The sequence below is a fragment of the Myxine glutinosa genome, chromosome 4 (assembly GCF_964187855.1).
Source record: "Myxine glutinosa chromosome 4, kmMyxGlut1.1, whole genome shotgun sequence".
Lineage (NCBI taxonomy): Eukaryota > Metazoa > Chordata > Myxini > Myxiniformes > Myxinidae > Myxine > Myxine glutinosa.
This window is the reverse complement of record NC_136264.1, coordinates 210,994,838-211,014,796: the sequence shown is the minus strand read 5'-3', so window position 1 is coordinate 211,014,796 and position 19,959 is coordinate 210,994,838. Positions and strand designations below refer to the sequence as shown.

At 44.0% G+C, this 19,959-nt stretch overlaps 1 protein-coding gene across 1 annotated transcript in view; it reads left to right on the top strand.

Moving 5' to 3' along the window:
• Positions 1–19,959, top strand: part of LRRCC1 (leucine rich repeat and coiled-coil centrosomal protein 1) — an 88,318-nt gene that overhangs the window by 17,081 nt on the left and 51,278 nt on the right. Inside the window, exons 3-5 of the mRNA XM_068114747.2 lie at positions 10,823–11,028; positions 15,032–15,097; positions 15,238–15,405. Of these exons, the coding sequence (XP_067970848.2) occupies positions 10,823–11,028; positions 15,032–15,097; positions 15,238–15,405 (440 nt within the window). The remainder of the gene's footprint in view (positions 1–10,822; positions 11,029–15,031; positions 15,098–15,237; positions 15,406–19,959) is intronic.

The window sequence follows — 19,959 nt, the reverse complement described above, 5'->3', positions numbered from 1 at the left end:
CTTTTAAAGGAAATGTAGGATTGTACATGTCATCAAACAATTGAAAATCCTATCTTAAGGAAGAAATACAAAGCGGAGGCTCGTGGAGGAGCTTGAACATTGGACCGATCAGGATGTTACAGAACAAGAGGAGCAAGAGAAAGGGAGGGGTGAAACGCAACACACCAACAGCAGGGTTGAGAGACAATATAGAGGAGACTTTGACAAATAAGGGAGGTGGGATGGAATGAGGGGCAGGGGACGACACACAGGGCAGACAATTGACCACTGTGTGGTTATTGGCTGCTCTCCTGGGAGAATCGTTCCTCAACTTGTTCTGAGCCTCATGGTCCTGTGCGGCCAGTGCCCATGGCAGCCACGTGGTACGACCTCATTATTGACACTCCTGCCACACGTGGCTACCTGAAGCCATGAACACACCTGCCCTTGCTGTCTCTGGGCCACGTGGAGGGCATGTGTATGCCAGGTCAAACCTTGGTGCTTGTGCATTCACATGTGCATTCATATTTGTTGCTGTATTCACAAATTTTGGAGGATATTTCATCCATTACAACTGGGAAAGTTAAGCCAGGATTTGTAATTTACTGTAGATTTCTGACATATGGAAAGTGTGAAGTTTTCAGGTACTTCTAATCCTCTCAAAACTAACATTGAAAATGGATCAATAGGTAATGAAGGTACAATGACAATAGGTAATGAAGATACGATGATATTAGGTAATGGAGATACGATGACAATAGGTAATGGAGATACGATGACAATATGACCCATCTCTCTGTTCCCACCTCACCCAGTCGAACCCAACTGCTCCTGGACTCAGTGTCCTTCTCTCCTGACAAGGTGGAGAAGTTTTTGTCAAACCTCGACTCTGATTCTGCAACTGGACCAGACGGCATCAGCCCACGGGTCCTAAAATCCTGCTCTGCCGCTCTATCTCACCCTCTCTCTGTTCTTTTCACCCTGTCTTTTGCTCAAGGTCATCTGTCAGCATCTTGGAAATCAGCAAACATTACCGCTTTACACAAAAAAGGTGCAAAAACAGATCATTGAAACTACAGACCAAACAGCCTGCTTCCAATTTATCCGCAAAGTCAAAGAATCCATCATTGCTTCGGATATCAAATCCTTCCTCTTCTCCAATGGCTTGATCTCCGATCATCAATTTGGATTCAGACCAGGTCATTCTACTCTGGACATGTTGCTTCTGCTGTCTCAACAATGGATGGAAATCCTCAATGCCAAACAGGAAATCAGAGCTGTCTCCCTTGACATATCACGTGCCTTCAATACGATCTGGCACCCAGCTCTGCTCACCAAACTCTCCTCCTATGGTATCCATCTAAATCTCCATGCATGGCTTGTTGATTTCCTCCCTGGTCGTAGGCAACGTGTGGCCCTGAATGGAAATCTCTCATCTCCCCTTCCTTTTTTGACTGGAGTTCCCCATGGCAGTGTTCTGGGCCCTGTGCTTTTTCTGGTCTTCATCATCGATCTCTGTGACTCTCTGGAAAATCCTCTCTATCTCTTTGCTGATGACTCCACTCTCTGCCGCTCAATTCCTCATCCCTCAGATCGGCAGTCTGCAGCCTCCTCACACTCTGCAGACCTGGACAAAATCACAGACTGCTCAAACAAGTGGAACATATCTTTCAATCCTGACAAATCTCACAGTCTTACTATGTCTCTCCGAAAAGACCGACTGGACAACCCTCCCATATACTTTCTCAACAATCCTCTCCAAGAAGTTCTGTCGCTCAAGCTTTTGGGTCTCACTATCTGCCATTATCTTTCCTGGGAAAACCACATTTCCAAGCTGGCCTCCAAAGCCAGTCTCCGACTGGGCATCCTCCGTCGTGTGAAGTCCTTCCTTTGCACACCTGAGCTCCTCACCACATACAAGGCTTTCATCTGCAGCTCAATGGAATACTGTTCTCCCCTCTGGGCCGGTGCTCCTGCCTCACACCTAGCTCGGCTTCACGTTGTTGAAACCAAAGTTTTCAGAATCATTGGAATCTCCTGCGATGAAGCTAACTCCGAGGGCCTTTCACTCCCCAACTGCAGGCAGGCAGGTGGTCTTTCTGTCTTCTACCGACTCCTCTCAAGCCTTGCTCCCCCAGGTCTCTGAATGCTCTGTCCCCTGTCAAAGAAGGATTATTTGGAGAGAGATGAGGTGCGGAAGAAGAGAGGTGTGCTGGTCTCATCAATGTCCACCAATCGGTTGGTTTTAGGAGAATTTATTAAGTATCATTAGGAAGAAGAAATCTCGGTTAAATAAGCACAGATTACATACAAAATGTCACAGAGTTCACTTGGTTACAACATAGAATTGCGCAGCATAATGGTAGAGCACGTCCGTCGTCCTTCTTCCTTCCTTTCCCAGCTTTTCGACTTCCCATTTATGCATGTAAAAGTCCTTGGAAGTCCCTCTCAAGGGAAAGATGGGGGTTTGCACACATTATGGTTCCATCTGGCTTTGCTCTTGCAAATCATGAGACCTCGTAGGTATGCTTTGAGAAATAAGCAAACAGATGTATTGTAGAAAAAAGTTCCTTTCGGGTCTCCCTGAGCAGACATTACTTCTTAACATGATCCTCACTGCAGTACTCCCTTTGGATCTCTGTCAGCCTGACAAATGTACATCTGATTTCATACAAGCATTGCTAAAAAGGAATTCGGTTCGACCACATGTTCTTTCCACCTCACAAGTCCCAATACAGCATTACTCATTATTCAGCTCAAGGAATACATTTTCCATATGTATAAAGAGATGAAATGGTTCAGACATTTTATACAAACTTTCTGTGATTTTCCTGCAAGAACTACAATTAATTCAAGATAGTATTAATTAATTAATCCATGTAGAAGTCCTACTTCTACACTCCTCCCTTTTTCTGTCCTTTTCATAGGGCAATTAGAAGGTCTTCAATTTACCAACTTGGATATCAAAATTTTCTATTACCTGAGGCATACACCATTTCCATTGAAGAATCTGCTCATCAGAAGGCGTTCTCTTGTTCATCAAATTCACCAATCTTTAACAGTTCAGTTTATTGCATTTACATCAGTTAGCATCCCAAGTGTCTCTGCAAACAAACTTCACCTTATACAACTGCACAAAATTCCAGACCATCATGAAGATTATTACTGTGCTTTATTCATTTCACCATTATCTTGGTAATACTATCAGCATGATTTCATGTTAAAACATCTGAAACATTCAGCCATGTTGATTCCAAGGTGCTTGTTGCAGAGTGAATGCTGAACTTCTGTTTGAAAAAGCTGATCACTTATATGGTTGAAAATCAAGTGTGAACCACATTCTTCTGATGTCTTCATAGCAGCTACACTATTCCGCATAGATTTTCCGCTATCATGGTAGGTGGGCAAGATCACAAACGGACCCTGCTCCACATGTAGCATCCTTGCCACTCTTGCCATGAGCTGTAGCAGATCTTGAACAAGGCTGTCGTCCAGTTGTCGTTGACCTGCCTCCTCACTCATCGTGAGTGGGCAGCAATTGTTGTGATGTTGGTCGACCGGCAGGGCGTAGACCCGAGATAACAGGTCCATCCATAGCGATGTTAGGACCGTGGTGTTCAAGTTGTCCGTGATCCACACCAGGAACAGCCAGCGGAATTATGGAAGCCCAGTGTAGAAAAAAAGAGGCAAGGCCATCCACTTACAACTCCGCGCTGGTTCCCTGGCCGTTGTTGGAGCAATGACATCAAGTCACAGCGTCCAGTAGAAGTTGCAAGTCGCATGTTGTCATCCAACAATTGCTGATGTGTTTGATGTTCCAGGCACTGAACAGGAGCAAGTGATCGTCTTTCGCTCACTCATTACAATGTGACCCAGGCCAGTGGTCACAGAATTTTCTTGGTGAAGGTGAACATCCTTTCCAATCTTACAGAGGAAGATGCCTTTGCCATTCTTCAAAGGGAGGGTGTATGCCACATGTAATCTCATCTCTTGCCAATTTTTTTTTTTTTTTTGCTCAAAACTTTATTACGAGTGTTCCCACTCTCACCCTGCTCCGACCCCCTCACTATCCTTGAAACCCGGGGGGCTCACAATGTCTGCAGTAACAAACCAACAATTTCGTCCTTGATATCTCAAATTTAAGTCACGTACTTAGCAATCAGTATAAAGAAGAAAAATGTGATCAGATATGAGGAGATACATTTAAACCGCCAACGATAGCAATCTACTATGGCTCGATGAAACTGAAAAAAAAAATTCAAGTGAGTGTGTAAGGAGGCTCAAGGCCAGAATCATTTCTGGCGCAGTGAGCATAATGACAGGTCTTCGTAGCACATCAGCCATCTGCCGTCGGGTTCGAGGCGGTGTCAAAATACATCAGTGGGGATTTAGGCTCAAAATCCTTCAAATCCTTCCTCTTCTCCAATGGCTTGATCTCCGATCATCAATTTGGATTCAGACCAGGTCATTCTACTCTGGACATGTTGCTTCTGCTGTCTCAACAATGGATGGAAATCCTCAATGCCAAACAGGAAATCAGAGCTGTCTCCCTTGACATATCACGTGCCTTCAATACGATCTGGCACCCAGCTCTGCTCACCAAACTCTCCTCCTATGGTATCCATGGAAAGCTCCACGCATGGCTTGTGGACTTTTTTTTTTTTTTTTTTTTTTAATGTACTGAATCGAGGCTCGTGAAAGAGCTAACATTTACTTCACAAACAAATCGACCAGACAAACAAAATACACAAAAAGAGGGAGCGGAAGACAAGATGGGGAGAAAAGGGGAAGCACACAAACACAACATCCGAGAGCAGGGAGATGTGTGGAAGGGAGAGGGCCCGGGGGGAGGAGGCATGGGAAGGGGGGGGGGGGGGGAGGGAGAAGTATAAAGCACAAGGACACCAAGGACTTCCAGGACAGAAGTTGGTATTTCAAAAAGTGGAATTGGGGTGAAATTAGCAGGGGTAGAAAAGATCAAGGTTTTGGATGGGGGAAGATAAGAGATGGTGGTGAACAGCTGTTTTAAAGACTTGGAGGGTGGACTTCCTCCCTGGTCGCAGGCAATGTGTGGCCCTGAATGGATTTCTCTCATCTCCCCTTCCTGTTTTGACTGGAGTTCCCCAAGGCAGTGTTCTGGGCCCTGTGCTTTTCCTGGTCTTCATCAATGATCTCTCTGAATCGCTTGAAAATCCTCTCTATCTCTTTGCTGACGACTCTACTCTCTGTCGCTCCATTCTTCATCCCTCAGATCGGTAGTCTGCAGCCTCCTCACTCTCTGCAGACCTTGACAAAATCACAGACTGGGCAAACAAGTGGAACATGTCTTTCAATCCTGACAAATCTCACACTCTTACGATGTCTCTCCGAAAAGACCGACTGGACAACCCTCCCATCCACTTTCTGAATAATCCTCTCCAAGAAGTTCTGTCACTCAAGCTTTTGGGTCTCACTATCTGCCATGATCTTTCCTGGGAAAACCATATTTCCAAGCTGGCATCCTCCGTCGTGCGAAGTCCTTCCTTTGCACACCTGAGCTCCTCACCACATACAAGGCTTTCATCCGCAGCTCAATGGAATACTGTTTTCCCCTCTGGGCCGGTGCTCCTGCCTCACACCTAGCTCGGCTTCACGTTGTTGAAACCAAAGTTTTCAGAATCATTGGAATCTCCCGCGATGAAGCTAACTCCGAGGGCCTTTCACTCACCACCGCAGGCAGGTAGGTGGTCTTTCTGTCTTCTACCGACTCCTCTCAAGCTTTGCTCCCCCAGCTCTCTGTATGCTCTGTCCCCCAAATATTCCTGCAGGTCGCACAAGATCTGCCAGCAACCCTCTTATGGTTAAACTGCCAAAATCTAGGCTCTCTGCTCACCTTCACTTTTTCATTGCTCTTTTCTCCTGCCTCTGGAACAAACTCCCCCACTCCCTTCAATCCCACTCCTCCCTCCAGGTCTTTAAAACAGCTGTTTACCACCATCTTTTATCTTCCCCCATCCAAAACCTTGATCTTTTCTACCCCCGCTAATTCACCCCAGATCTGCTTTTTTTAAATTCCAACTTCTTTCCTGGAAGTCCTTGCAGTTTCCATATGTTTTATACCTCTCCTACCTCCCCCAAGCCCTCTCCCTCCCACAGATCTCTCGATGTCCCTGCTCTCAAATGTTGTGTTTGTGTCCTTCCCCCTCTCCCCATCTTTTCTACCGCTCCCCTTATTTTATGTTTTATGTGTCTGTTTGACTTTTTGTGTGATTAATGTTAGGTCTTTCACGAGCCTCGATCTTGTATACAAAAAAAAATAAAAATAGGTAATGGCGATACGATGACAATAGGTAATGGAGATATGATGACAATAGGTAATGGAGATACGATGACAATAGGGAATGGAGATACGATGACAATAGGTAATGGAGATACGATGACAATAGGTAATGGAGATACGATGACAATAGGTAATGGAGATACGATGACAATAGGTAATGGAGATATGATGACAATAGGTAATGGAGATACGATGACAATAGGTAATGGAGATACGATGACAATAGGTAATGGAGATACTATGACAATAGGTAATGCAGATACGATGACAATGGGTAATGGATATACGATGACAATAGGTAATGGAGATACGATGACTTCTAGGTAATGGAGATACGATGACTATCGGTAATGGAGTTACGTTGACAATAGGTAATGGAGATACGATGACAATAGGTAATGGAGATATAATGACAATAGGTAATGGAGATACGATGACCTAGAGGTAATGGAGATACGATGACTGTAGGTAATGGAGATATGATGACAATGGGTAATGGAGATACGATGACAATAGGTAATGGAGATACGATGACAATAGGTAATGGAGATATAATGACAATAGGTAATGGAGATATAATGACAATAGGTAATGGAGATACGATGACTTCTAGGTAATGGAGATACGATGACTGTAGGTAATGGAGATACGATGACTGTAGGTAATGGAGATACTATGACAATAGGTAATGGAGATACCATGACTATAGGTAATGGAGATACGATGACTATCGGTAATGGAGATACGATGACAATAGGTAATGGAGATATGATGACTATATGTAATGAAGATACGATGACAATGGGCAATGAAGGTCCCAGATTTAATTGCCCTCTGATCTTTACTCTTGTAATTTATTTTTTTTTGTACACAGAATCGAGGCTCGTGAAAGAGCTAACATTGATCACACAAACAAATCAAACAGACAAATAAAAATATATGAGAAGAGGGCGCGGTAGACAAGATGGGGAGAGAAGGGGAAGCACACAAATACAACATTTGAGAGCAGGGACATCGGGAGATGTGTGGGAGGGTGAGGGCTTGGGGGGAGGAGGCGTGGGAAGGGGGGGGGGTGGGAGAAGTATAAAACACAAGGACACCAAGGACTTCCAGGAAAGAAGTTGGTATTTCAAAAAAGTGGATTTGGGGTGAAATTAGCGGGGGTAGAAAAGATCAAGGTTTTGGATGGGGGAAGATAAGAGATGGTGGTGAACAGCTGTTTTAAAGACCTGGAGGGAGGAGTGGGATTGAAGAGAGTGAGGGAGTTTGTTCCAGAGGTGGGAGAAAAGAGGGATGAAGGAGTGAAGGTGAGCAGAGAGTCTTGATTTTGGCAGTTTAACCGTAAGAGGGTTGCAGGCAGATCTTGTGCGACCTGTAGGAATATTTGGGGGACAGAGCCCAGAGAGAGCTGGGGGGGGGGGGGGGGGGGAAGCCGGAGAGGAGTCGGTAGAAGACGGAAAGACCACCAACCTGCCTGCGGTGAGTGAGTGAGTGAGTGAAAGGCCCTTGGAGTTAGCTTAATCGCGGGAGATTCCAATAATTCTGAACGCTTTGGTTTCAACAGCGTGAAGACGAGCTAGGTGTGAGGCAGGAGCACCAGCCCAGAGGGAGAGCAGTATTCCATTGAGATGCAGATGAAAGCCTTGTATGTGGTGAGGAGCTCAGGTGTGCCAAGGAAGGACTTCGCACGACGGAGGATGCCCAGTCGGCGACTGGCTTTGGAGGCCAGATTTGAAATGTGGTTTTCCCAGGAAAGATCATGGCAGATAGTGAGACCCAAAAGCTTGAGTGACAGAACTTCTTGGAGAGGATTATTCAGAAGGTGGATGGGAGGGTTGTCCAGTCGGTCTTTTCGGAGAGACATCGTAAGAGTGTGAGATTTGTCAGGATTGAAAGACATGTTCCACTTGTTTGCCCAGTCTGTGATGTTGTCCAGGTCTGCAGAGAGTGAGGAGGCTGCAGACTGTCGATCTGAGGGATGAGGAATGGAGCGACAGAGAGTAGAGTCATCAGCAAAGAGATGGAGAGGATTTTCAAGAGAGTCAGAGAGATCATTGATGAAGACCAGAAAAAGCATAGGGCCCAGAACACTGCCTTGGGGAACTCCAGCCTGAACAGGAAGAGGAGATGAGAGAAACCCATTCAGGGCCACACGTTGACTACGACTAGAGAGGACGTCCGCCAGCCATGCGTGGAGATTTCCATGGATTCCAAAGGAGGAGAGTTTGGTGAGCAGAGCGGGGTGCCAGACCGTATCGAAGAATTCCTAGGATGAGTTGACGTCATAGGCGGTAGAGATGGGAGACCAGTCCAGATGATTGATGTCTGCTTGAAGACCGTGCCAGTTGGCCTGAGTGAAATGCCAGACTCGTCTACGCTGAGGAGGCTCTCTGTGAATGGTCAGAGAGATGTCCACTTTAACAAGCACATGATCAGATGAGCCGATTGGAGCAGAAGAAGAGTAGCAGACATTTTCAGGGAAGTTAGTCATAACCAAGTCCAGAAGAGAAGATGCTCCGTTGACTGAGATCCGGGTCGGGAAATTGACAGATTGTGTCAGTCCCAGTGAGTCACAGAAGTCCTTTGCTGAGGAGCCATGGCTGGTGAGAGAGGTACCCACACCCAGCCAACTGGCATGGTGATAATTGAAATCACCACATATGAGGAAGAGAGAGTTGGGATGGGTAGATAGAAGTTGGTCCATATTATCAGACAGCGAGATGTAGATGGAGTCATCACTGTTTGGTGGACGGTACAATACACATATGAACAAAAGGTGGGAGTGAAGGGGAAGCCGTAGCCAGAGGTATTCCTGGGGGTGAGGTGGAGAGAGGGCAGTGCAGGGTGAGTGAGGAAGAGAGTTTTTTTATAAAGATAGCAACCCCACCTCCAGGACGAGGCTCAGGTCAATCATACCGGAGGAGGGAGTAACCTGGGAGAGATACCAAGGAATCAGAGACATCATGAAGGAGGAAAGTTTCTGTTAAGCAGATCACGTCTGGTTTGTCAGAAGCAACCTGTTTGGAGGGATCGGTCAAGTTTGAGCGAAGGCCTCGGATGTTTGAGGTCCATACCGTTAATGAAGAGTAAGGGGGAGCATCGGATGCAGAACAGGGGGGTGGGGGAGTGTGGGGTAGGGTAAGATGTGGAAGAGGAGGAAGTTGTAGGGAGAGCTATTGAAGGTTTGTCAGAGATTTCAGAATAGCTTGGAGAAAGGGAAGGATGGGGTGGACGAAAGGTTTGATGGTGATTGGGTGAGGCACAGTGAGGTGTTATTTGAGGAGGGGGAAGAGCGAGGCAGAAGGTTGGGGGAGATGAAGGTGAAAGTTGGAAGGGGGAAGAAGCGGGGAGGATGCTTTGGGGAGGAGGGGTGAGAGGGGAGTCTAGGAGGGGAGGAGCGAGGGAGAGTCTCGGAGGGGAGGGGTGTGGGGAGAGTTTAGGAGGGAAGGGGCAAGGGGGGAGATTTGAAAGGGATGGGTGATGGGAAGGATTTGGAGGGGAGGGGAAAGGGGGAAGATTTGAAAGGGATGGGTCATGGGGAACATTTGGAGGGGAGGGGCAAGGGGTAGATTTGGAGGGGAGGGGTGATTGGGAAGTTTTGGAGGGGAGGGGTGATTGGGAAGTTTTGGAGGGGAGGGGTGATGAGGAAGATTTGGAGGGGAGGGGTGAGATTGGATTTTAGAAAGTGTACGATTAATGGGAAACGAACCTTTATTGCAAAATGAGTTTCTTGTGACCTTCGAGTCAAAAATACGTTTGAGGACGCTGGAGGAGGGGTGGAGTGCAGGAGAGTTTCGGGAATGTAGAAAAGAGGAACTGTAATAGATGGAATTTTTTTTTGGAATGAATAGATTTGGTGAGCAAGTCGAAAGCATCCTTTTATGGAAGAAGGAGAAAAAGGTGTTATACGACGGAATACAGTTCTTCAGGGGAAAGTTTAAACATTTTTAAATTGAGCAGTGAAAACTATCTGGGGAAATTGAAAATGGAAATGGGGGTGAAACACGTGATCGAAGAACGAACAAACAAATAAGAACAACGAATAAACGAATAAGAACAACGAATAAGAACAGAGAAGGAAAAAAAAATGTTATTTTTTTTTTTGAGTTGAGATTTTAAACAAGGAAGTATGGGGTGAAAGACTGGGACAAAAACAGAGAACGGAAGTAATTGCAGCACAATCGACAGACCGCTGAGAGAAAAACAAAGCCTCAAGGTAGGACACGGTAGCCTACTAGGCCTCAAAATACGTGACACGAATTAACCGACGATTTTGTATACAGGTATGAAAAATTAACACTGAGAATCTTACTAAGGACACACTATAGGTACACACACCGAAAGATAGATAGTTTTGACAAAAACACAATTGTGAAAAATTACTTAACTTCGAAAGCGTGAGTGCATGGACAGCTTCGAAAAGACGTGACCTCGCCGACAAAAAAAAAGAAAAAAAGAAAAGGGTGATGGGGAAGATTTGTATTGTGTTTCGGGACATATGAGGATTTGTATGTCATTCCACAGCCTGCAGGGGCTGGTCATCCCTCCAGTGGTGAAACTGCTAAATCTTCACTGCAACCGGCTGGAAAACCTGACTGGCCTGCCTCCGCTGACGCACCTGCTGTACCTGGAATTGTCGTCCAATCGACTGAACAGCATGAAGGGTGTGGCCTCGCTGCCTCAGCTGCGCACCCTCAACCTCTCTTGCAACCGACTTGTTAACGTTGAAGGCGAGTGATTGAAATCGTTTTCTTAATACATATTTCATGTGATTGCTTAATGTATTTGGTTTTTAATGTCATTAGGGGGGTTTCTTCACATGATTTCCTGACAATAAGTGTCTTTCCATAACCTTTACTGTCACATGACTCAAACAATATCTTTTTTTTCTTTTTAAAGCGGTGAAGCTGCTTCAATATTTGGTTTGCGTCCTTCCTTCCGTCCATCCGTCAAAAAATAAATAAAGAGGAACCTTTCTAACCCACCGTGTTTCATTCCAAAGGCTTCTAAAGGGTAAATCTCGAGGGGTTCTAAAGGGTAATTTTAAAGGGTAATTTTCAAGGCTAATTCTAAAGGGTAATTCTAAAAGGTAATTCTAAAGGGTAATTTTAAAGGGTAATTCTAAAGGGTAATTCTAAACTAAAGGGTAATTCCAAAGGGTAATTCTAAAGGGTACTTCTAAAGGGTACTTCTAAAGGGTACTTCTAAAGGGTAATTCTAAAGGGTAATTCTAAACTAAAGGGTAATTCCAAAGGGTAATTCTAAAGAGTAATTCTAAAGGGTAATTCTAAAGGGTAATTCTAAAGGGTAATTATAAAGGGTAATTCTAAAGGGTAATTCTAAAGGGTAATTCTAAAGGGTAATTCTTAACTAAAGGGTAATTCTAAAGGGTAATTCTAAACTAAAGGGTAATTCCAAAGGGGTAATTCCAAAGGGTAATTCTAAAGGGCAATTCTAAAGGGTAATTCTAAAGGGTAATTCCAAAGGGTAATTCCAAAGGGTAATTCTAAAGGGTACTTCAAAAGGGTAATTCTAAAGGGTAATTCTAAAAGGTAATTCTAAAGGGTAATTCTAAAGGGTAATTCTGAAGGGTAATTCTAAAGGGTACTTCTAAAATCTAAAGAGTACTTCTCAAGGGTAATTCTAAAGGGTAATTCTAAAGGGTCCTAAAATGTAATACTAATGGGTTTCATTCATTTCTCGGCTTTTCCTATTTCATATTTAAAATGCTAAACTGAACCGTTTCATTCAGATACGGTTCTAATTTTTAAATAAGATTTTACTCAAACAAAAGTTGTGTTATCTCAATGCTTAAATAAAAACGAGGGGAAACAAGTACAAAAAGTTTTAATTAAAACAAAAGCCGCGTCGATGTTACACAATGCCTAGATGCAGCTGTGCCTATAACGTCGATGTTATAGGCACAGGACATTCCTATTGATTCGATTACTTGATGTTATTTTTGTGCAAAGTGAAAATATATCTCGGCAATTTCCCGTGTGTGGTGACGAATTTTTAATATATCTCGGCATTTTCCCGTCTGTTATTTCAGGCGGTGTATGACTGACCATGCCGCGATTTAAAAAAAAAAAATCTCGGCAATTTCCCGTGTGTGGCGACATGTGAACGAAGCTATGCTCCTCTCTCCACATTATTGTGACGACGTATAAATTAAATATTTCATCGTGACGATTGTCATCAAATGGACGAATTTTTAATATATCTCGGCATTTTCCCGTCTGTTATTTCGGCGGTGTATGACTGACCATGCCGCGATTTAAAAAGAATATATCTCAATGGACTTGAAGTTACAGGCCTTTGAGAATTCATTTCGTTCTATAAAGGGCAACTTTCATCGGATTTTCTTCCCGTTTTTTTTCAACCGAGTCTAAAACTATGTTAGCGACTGTGAAAAATGAAATGATATATCGAATTTGATTTGAAATAAAACTGTGTGAGAGAGGAAGACACCACGGGCCTACAAAACAGGCCTCAAAGCTATGCGAGTTAATAAAATGGTGGATATTTGTTTATATGAAGCCTCTCCCACAATGGGTGGAGCTATGGTTCCCAGAATGGGTGGAGCTTTGAGGTTTTGTCTTCTCTGCAAGAACAAGAAGAAGAAGAACAAGAAGAACAACAACAGCAACAGCAGAGGGCACTCTATGAGCAGCGTCTGCGACGCGGCTAACAAACTAGAACGACACTCTTCGACGTCACGACGTCGACTGATGTGCCTCTGCCAACATTATTACATCATTATAATACTTGTATAAAGCATGATTTCAATCCATTCAGCTGTGCCCAAGTTACCGCATTTTTACCTGTCATGACCTCTGACCTTTGACCTATTGACCCCGAAATTTCATCACTTCATGTTTTCATCATTATACATACTTGTACCACACTTTAATTAAAATCCCTTCAGCTGTTCACAAGTTATCACATATTTACCTGACATGACCTCTGACCTTTGACCTGGGAACCCCAAAATCTAATCAGTTGATCTTTACATCATTATACATATCTGAACCAAATTTGAATTAGATCCCTTCAGCCGTTCTCAAGTTGTAGACCTATTACAGTCTTTGACCTTTGACCTCTTGACACCAAAAATTAATCATTTCATCTTTACACCATTCTACATAAGTGTACCAAGTTTGAATCAGATCACTTCAGCCGTTTTCGGGTTATAGACATATTACATACTTTGACCTCTTGACCCCAAAATCGAATCATTTAATCTATACATCATTCTACATAAGTGTACCAAATTTGTTCAGAATCCCATCACTGGTTCACAAGTTATCGCGATAACAGAAAAGTTTACCTAGCATGACCTCTGACCTTTGGCCGTTGACCTCGTGACCCCAAAAATCGAATCGATTAATCTTTACCTCATTATACATACCTGCACCAGGTTTGACTAAGATCCCTTCAGCCGTTCTCAAGTTATCGCAGTAACGAAAACCTATGACAGACAGACAGACGGATGGACGGACGGACGGACAACCTGAAAACGTAATGCCTCCGGCAACTTCATCAACAGAGGCATAAAGAACAGGGATATTGTAATTGGCTCTGTCTGTCTGTCTGGCACGCTGTCTCCTAAACAGTTATGCAGAAATTCACCAAACTTGGTAGTTGTGATCACCACATGGCAAGAGGTGCGAGAGTAGTATCATTTTGGCCCCGCCCTCCGGGGCCCTGCTTTACGTGGGAAGTGTGGGGATTTGCGATGGAATCACCATCAACTTTGCTCTAGTTTTCTTTATTTATCTTTTTCACACTCTCATCCACGTCTTTTTTTTTTTTGGATACAGAATCGAGGCTCGTGTTAGAGCTAAAAGGCGCCAGCGATGGTGATGCAAAAGGCGCAAGCGATGGTGACTTAGCCAAGCGATGGTGATTTGCTCATACAATGCCTTCCACATTCTTGTTTTTTATTTCCTGTGTGGTTTATGGATGTTGGCGGTCCTACATTGCTGTATGATCGGATTCACATGCAAAGACATTTTAAATTGTGACTTCAAATTTGTCAATGAATTGAGACCACATATCTCATTATTAATTGAAATTGACTTCCTGCCATTTACTGCATTTTAAAACGTTATTTTTGATAACTGTTTTTATTATCCAGTGAGATGTCTCTGCAACCACTTGTCCGATAAATGCCAAGCTTTAAACATAGGAGGGACTCCCCATGGATAAAAAATTTTTAAGGCTAGCTCTGACATCATAGGTCACATGGTATGGCAGCCATGTTGGGTGAAACGAAACATTTTGCACATCATTTTCTCTGAAACTGCTAAACGAAAAAATTGAAATTTGGCAAATGTCATCAACTTCCCATGGGGTATATAGGGTAATAACGATGATGTCAGCAATGAAGTGGTATTCCACCCATAATGGGTTTAATTGAAATCCTAATCCGTAATTCTGAAACTTCATATATCTGATCCATGACCCGATGTAAGTGAAGAATTAAATTTATGACATAGATATCCCATGCTAAAAAACTATGTGACATAATAAGGTGCATGTATGATATGGGTATATGGACCATAATAGCAGTGGGCCACAAAAGTAGCGTGTTCATTTAACGATAATATTTTTGTTTAGAATGAATCCTCGAGGTGAGACTGTGCGCTCTACGATTGCCGTTCTAGTCTAATTTTGAAATGGCTTCTTCACTGTATGTTGAGCAGTTATTTCTCCACCCCCCTTTTGCAGACCTACATGGCTTAAAGAATCTGCACATTCTCAACTTATCATACAACCGTATCGAAGATGTTTCTGGTACGTGTATTCTCTGCATGCCAATCTGAGTGTACGCGCTTGTTGCGAATGCTCGCAAATTCATTTTAAAATAATGAAAGGACACGTGTTCCTGAAAATCTGGGTAACATATCTATTTCCATCACCTCTGTGTTGCTCAGGGCTGTGTGAATTGCATGGTGCAGAATATAACCTGAAATGCTTGGAGTTGCAAGGAAACAAGCTGTCAGATCTTCCATCACTGTGTTCCTCCTTAAAGGGTCTTTGTTCACTTTCCTGCCTCTGTGTACAAAAGAATGGTAGCAGTAATCCCATCTGCCATGATAAAGGTGAATCTGCTTGCTTGTCTTGTGCCGAAAAAACATCCGTATTCCTCTACCTTCTTGTTTACTGGAAAGATTAAACACCTGTTACGGATTCGTCACTTCCGTTGTGGTGGTTTGCATCCACTGTAAATATTTCTAATTCCATGTATTATTATTGTTGTCATTTAAAGGGAATAGATATTTCTATTTTCAAAAGTTAATAGTTAATGTTAAAAAAAACAAGAAACCGGATCGGGAACCGGACGACCCAGAGGAAGAAGAGAAAAAAGGGGCGGAGCAAGTGAAGTCGGACAAGAAGCGAGTCGTTTCAAGGTCCGGGGCGAACGTTGTCGAACGAAAGTCGCTAGTGAACTTTCGGGGTTCCTGGGAAAGGAATTCCTGCGACAGAGTTGTTGCTGCTGTGACTGATCCACCTGCGTGTCAGGTTTGGCGTTGGATTCCGAGGAATCATCGTCGTGTCATTTCGACCCGAGTACGGGTTGTCGGCCATTTTGACTCGCGCGCTTCGCGCGTCGAGCAAACTTTCCTTGCTTCACGTCAGCCGTTTTCACTATTCAGACGTCGATCTGGGATGTGTGTGTGTAACGCGGATTTTGAAGGCAAACCTGAGGTTCGCCGATTTGGGAGCTGTAAAACAATCGTACCAGAGGGTGTGATTTCCCAGTCGCCTTGAGTGCGCCTTTTCGCAGCTTCTGGCCGCGTGACCCTTTTCGCCGCTTTGACCACGTGCGCCTTTGTGCAGTTTTGGCGGCGTGACTGGGCTTGTCACCTGAACGGGATTCGGGTTTCGATTCAATATCGTTCTGACGATCGCTGGAGGGGATCAACTCTGAGCTCGAAGACGGGAATATAGAGACATTGGGGAATGTTCTTTTTCACTCACTTGGAGCACAGTGAGTTACTTTATACTAGCTGATGGTAGCATCATAAGATATACATTGATTGTACTTTTGATTGCTATTATTGTTGTACTGTTATTCTTGTGTGATTTTTAATACAATATTTGTTTGTTGGTAACAATTGGTGTGCTTTCACCATTGATTTTTGACACAGAATAACACCTTTTTTCTGCCGTGACTCCTCTCGGGGCTCGGAGGTACACCGTGACCAGGGGGTCGGGGAAGAGCACGTAACAGAAATTGGGGGCTCGTCCGGGATAGAATTCCCTAGCATTCCCAAAATTCCCAAATTTGGAATTTTTCTAACATTCCCAAATTCCCAACCAGACCTCAACATGTGTATTCGTTTGCTATATAGCAACATGATGTCATCATGCGACTTCATTGTGATTGGATGCTATCGTCCTGGCTCTGCATCACTGCATCATTGCATGCATTCGGTCATATTAACATAACCTTCAAAACGCTTCCTAATCAATTTTGCTTCCGGTCATTTTTGAGCTCATTCTTTTGCATTTGTACACTTTGTACAATACATTTGCTCTGAGTATTTTGCATGCTTGCTTGCCGTACTTGGATGTGAAAATATCATAAATTTAGCCAAGGCCAAGCAAAGGGAGGTTGAGTGCATTTATTCCTGATACGTGAAATACCCTGCTACCTATGCCTACAGAAAACGCACTTATTGGAATGCTGGCCGCATTTTCCATCCAATCATCATGTAACTTTGATAAAAGATTCTCCATGGGTAGGCACACCAATGTTGAAAGTTTTATGTCGAATCAAATTTTAAAGCGAATAAAGGTGAAAACGTGAGGGCGGAAGAAAAAGAAAAGAAAATAGAAAGAAAGCATCTGAAAATTTAAGCTCATCCGTGTCCCCTTTGTATTCAGACTTCTTCTAAAGGTGACAAAAACAGCCAAAACTAGAGGAGCACTCGGTAGAGCGCATACCTCCACCAGACTGATATGCCGGATCTGATTTCGGACCTGAACCAAAATTTAATCTGCTTGTTTTTGTCACCTTACCAACTCATCCAACAAGTTTTGTCGTAACTCATCCACAACTTTTTGAGATAGCATGCTGTATATCGTTTTTGCCCCATCTTTTAATGGTGAAGAATCACTTTAGACATTAAAAAAAAATCTCGTATTCGGATTCATATCTTCACCGAAATGAAATCGAATCGTCCTCGTCACACACCCAACGTGTCCAGTAAGTTTTGTCCAAATCCATTCACAACTTTTGAGATGCCCTCGCTTTTGATTGGTGAACCGCGTCGGTCTTTTTTCAGTTCAGGTCAGTCTTTTGGCACTGCCACTGGTAACATGTAACCCAGTGCCACCTGCCTCATGGTGAGGTTGGCAGTTACCAAACCGGCACCTCTTTGCTCGTGGGGAGGGTGACTTTGACACCCTTCCAGGACTACAAAAAGCACCTGACAAAAGACTGATGAGCTACCAAAGGGAGCCAACGGCCATCCAGTAAGGAGAGGGTGTCTCCTAAAAAACACCCATCCGGATTGGACTGGTTCAAGTCATACCAAAAAAAAAAAAAAAAAAATGGTATGTGCTGCTTCCTTGCTTGACATTCAGCATTTAAATGGATAGAGCACAGACAATCCCCATCAGTTGGCATCCATGAGGAGGAGGAAATTTCACCTGACGAAATGCCCCATTGAGTACTGTAATAAAAGCGAAGCGACTGTTATGACATTGCTGGTACACAGAGTATCCCGGGAAGTGGTGGCAGTGACAGCACCTCCCCCAAACTTAGTGGCTGTGTGTGTGTGTGTGTGTGTGTGTGTGTGTGTGTGTGTGTGTGTGTGTGTGTGTGTGTGTGTGTGTGCACACAAGTGTGTCAGCTCCATTACGAGCTTTAGACCATGTATTTAAAAAAACATTTCTTAAACTTTCAGGTCAATCGGATGAAAATTGTCAATTTTATGCAACCTTGACCTTTGGACCTTTGAACAAGTTATTAATTTTTCTTCTCCATATTCTCATCATAAAGCTTTGTTGAAAATTTGATGACAAAAGCTCAAATGGAAAAAAGTTACAGCAGAGACAGGCAGACACACAGACAGACAGACAGACAGACAGACAAATACACATGAAGATGGATGCTTTGGAACCAGGGAAGGCTCTGTTCAGTCTAAGAGAATCACGAGTGAAGATGACGACCGGTGTTGGCGGCACGTGCACTCACACGCACACACATACATGAATCGTGATTTACATACACTACCAGTCAAAATTAGAAGTACACTTTTAAGTGTTAAGTACACCATTAAAGTACCTAAACTTTTGTCTGGTAGTGTATAAACGCACAATTATGATTTCTACACATATTATGCAAGACATATTGTACTGTATAATTATACGTTACATGTTTTACTGTATATTATATGCACACATATTGTCGCGTGACTACCTTGTGTGGTGAACACCTTAGGGTTGCACGGATGACCAAACGAGCTGTTGCTCCGAAGCGTTCAGTTCCAAAAAATATAGTGGAGTTAATACGTGTGGGGGAGCAAGAGGGAGAGGGGTAACCGGAGCCTTACCTGAACGGCTTCCACCCGACGTCTTCACACCTGGATAAATAATCTCAACCGACAGGTTTAACATGTACAAGAATAAATGCCGGCTTTATTAAAAGAAATGCTGGTAATACAAAATAATGCATGGCAAATAAAATCCTAAATGGGACGTTCCTGCACACAAATCCAGTTCACAGACAAAGGGAAAGATAACTGAAAATAAATGTGTTTGGTTATTCAATTGCACTTAGCTCGCCTCGACTGGTGCGTCTCGTCGTCTTGGCCCTGAGCGTGCAGTCTGGACGCGGCTCCATTCTTGGCAGGCAAGTGCGCTCGTTTGTTGGCGTGAGTAGGCCTCAGTCCACTCTCGTTTCACGAGGCCGCGCCTGTTAGTGCGAAGTAGGCCTTCCGCGCGAAGCGAACAGCAGGCGTGCAGCCCGCTCTTCCATGCCATGCTCCTCCACCCGTCCTCCGCATGGAAAACCGCAGTTCCTGGGCCACAGCTCTGCCTCCTCACGACCACCAGTGAGATCTCCAAACACGGCCGTTCACGATCGCTTCCTTGAGCCCAAGAGCAAAATGCCACCGTTCGTACGAGGTTCAGGGCGAGAATGCGCAAGAGCGACAAATATCAGTCAGAGCGTCTGAACTCCCCATGCCTAAGAGGACAATGTCGGGAACACAGTCTTTTTGTTCCTCGGGCTCTGACGTCATCTCAACACGTCTCCGTCCCGACCCTATTAGCGAGTGCCACCTCTTGGTCGTCCATCTCTGCTCCTATCAGCAAATCCCATCTTACCCCAGGCTTGTGCCAATCAAAACCCCGACCAATCACTGCCCTTCTGGGCGTGGCCTCACGGATCTTTCGTCCTATGTGTTTCCAAAGTCGGGGTAATTAGCACTAGTGCTTCATGCTTGATTTCCGGTGGGTTTTTAATTAGTTAGCTCAATTAGGGTGTCGATTGCGTGGCTTGGATATGTGTGTATGGTGTGGTGCCAAAAGGGACAAAGGAAATAAATTAGAGGTAACGACATGCAGGGGATAAATTACCCATAATCCTTGAGCTAATTAACATACACCACTCCTCGTAATAGGGACGAAGGTGCACCTTACAC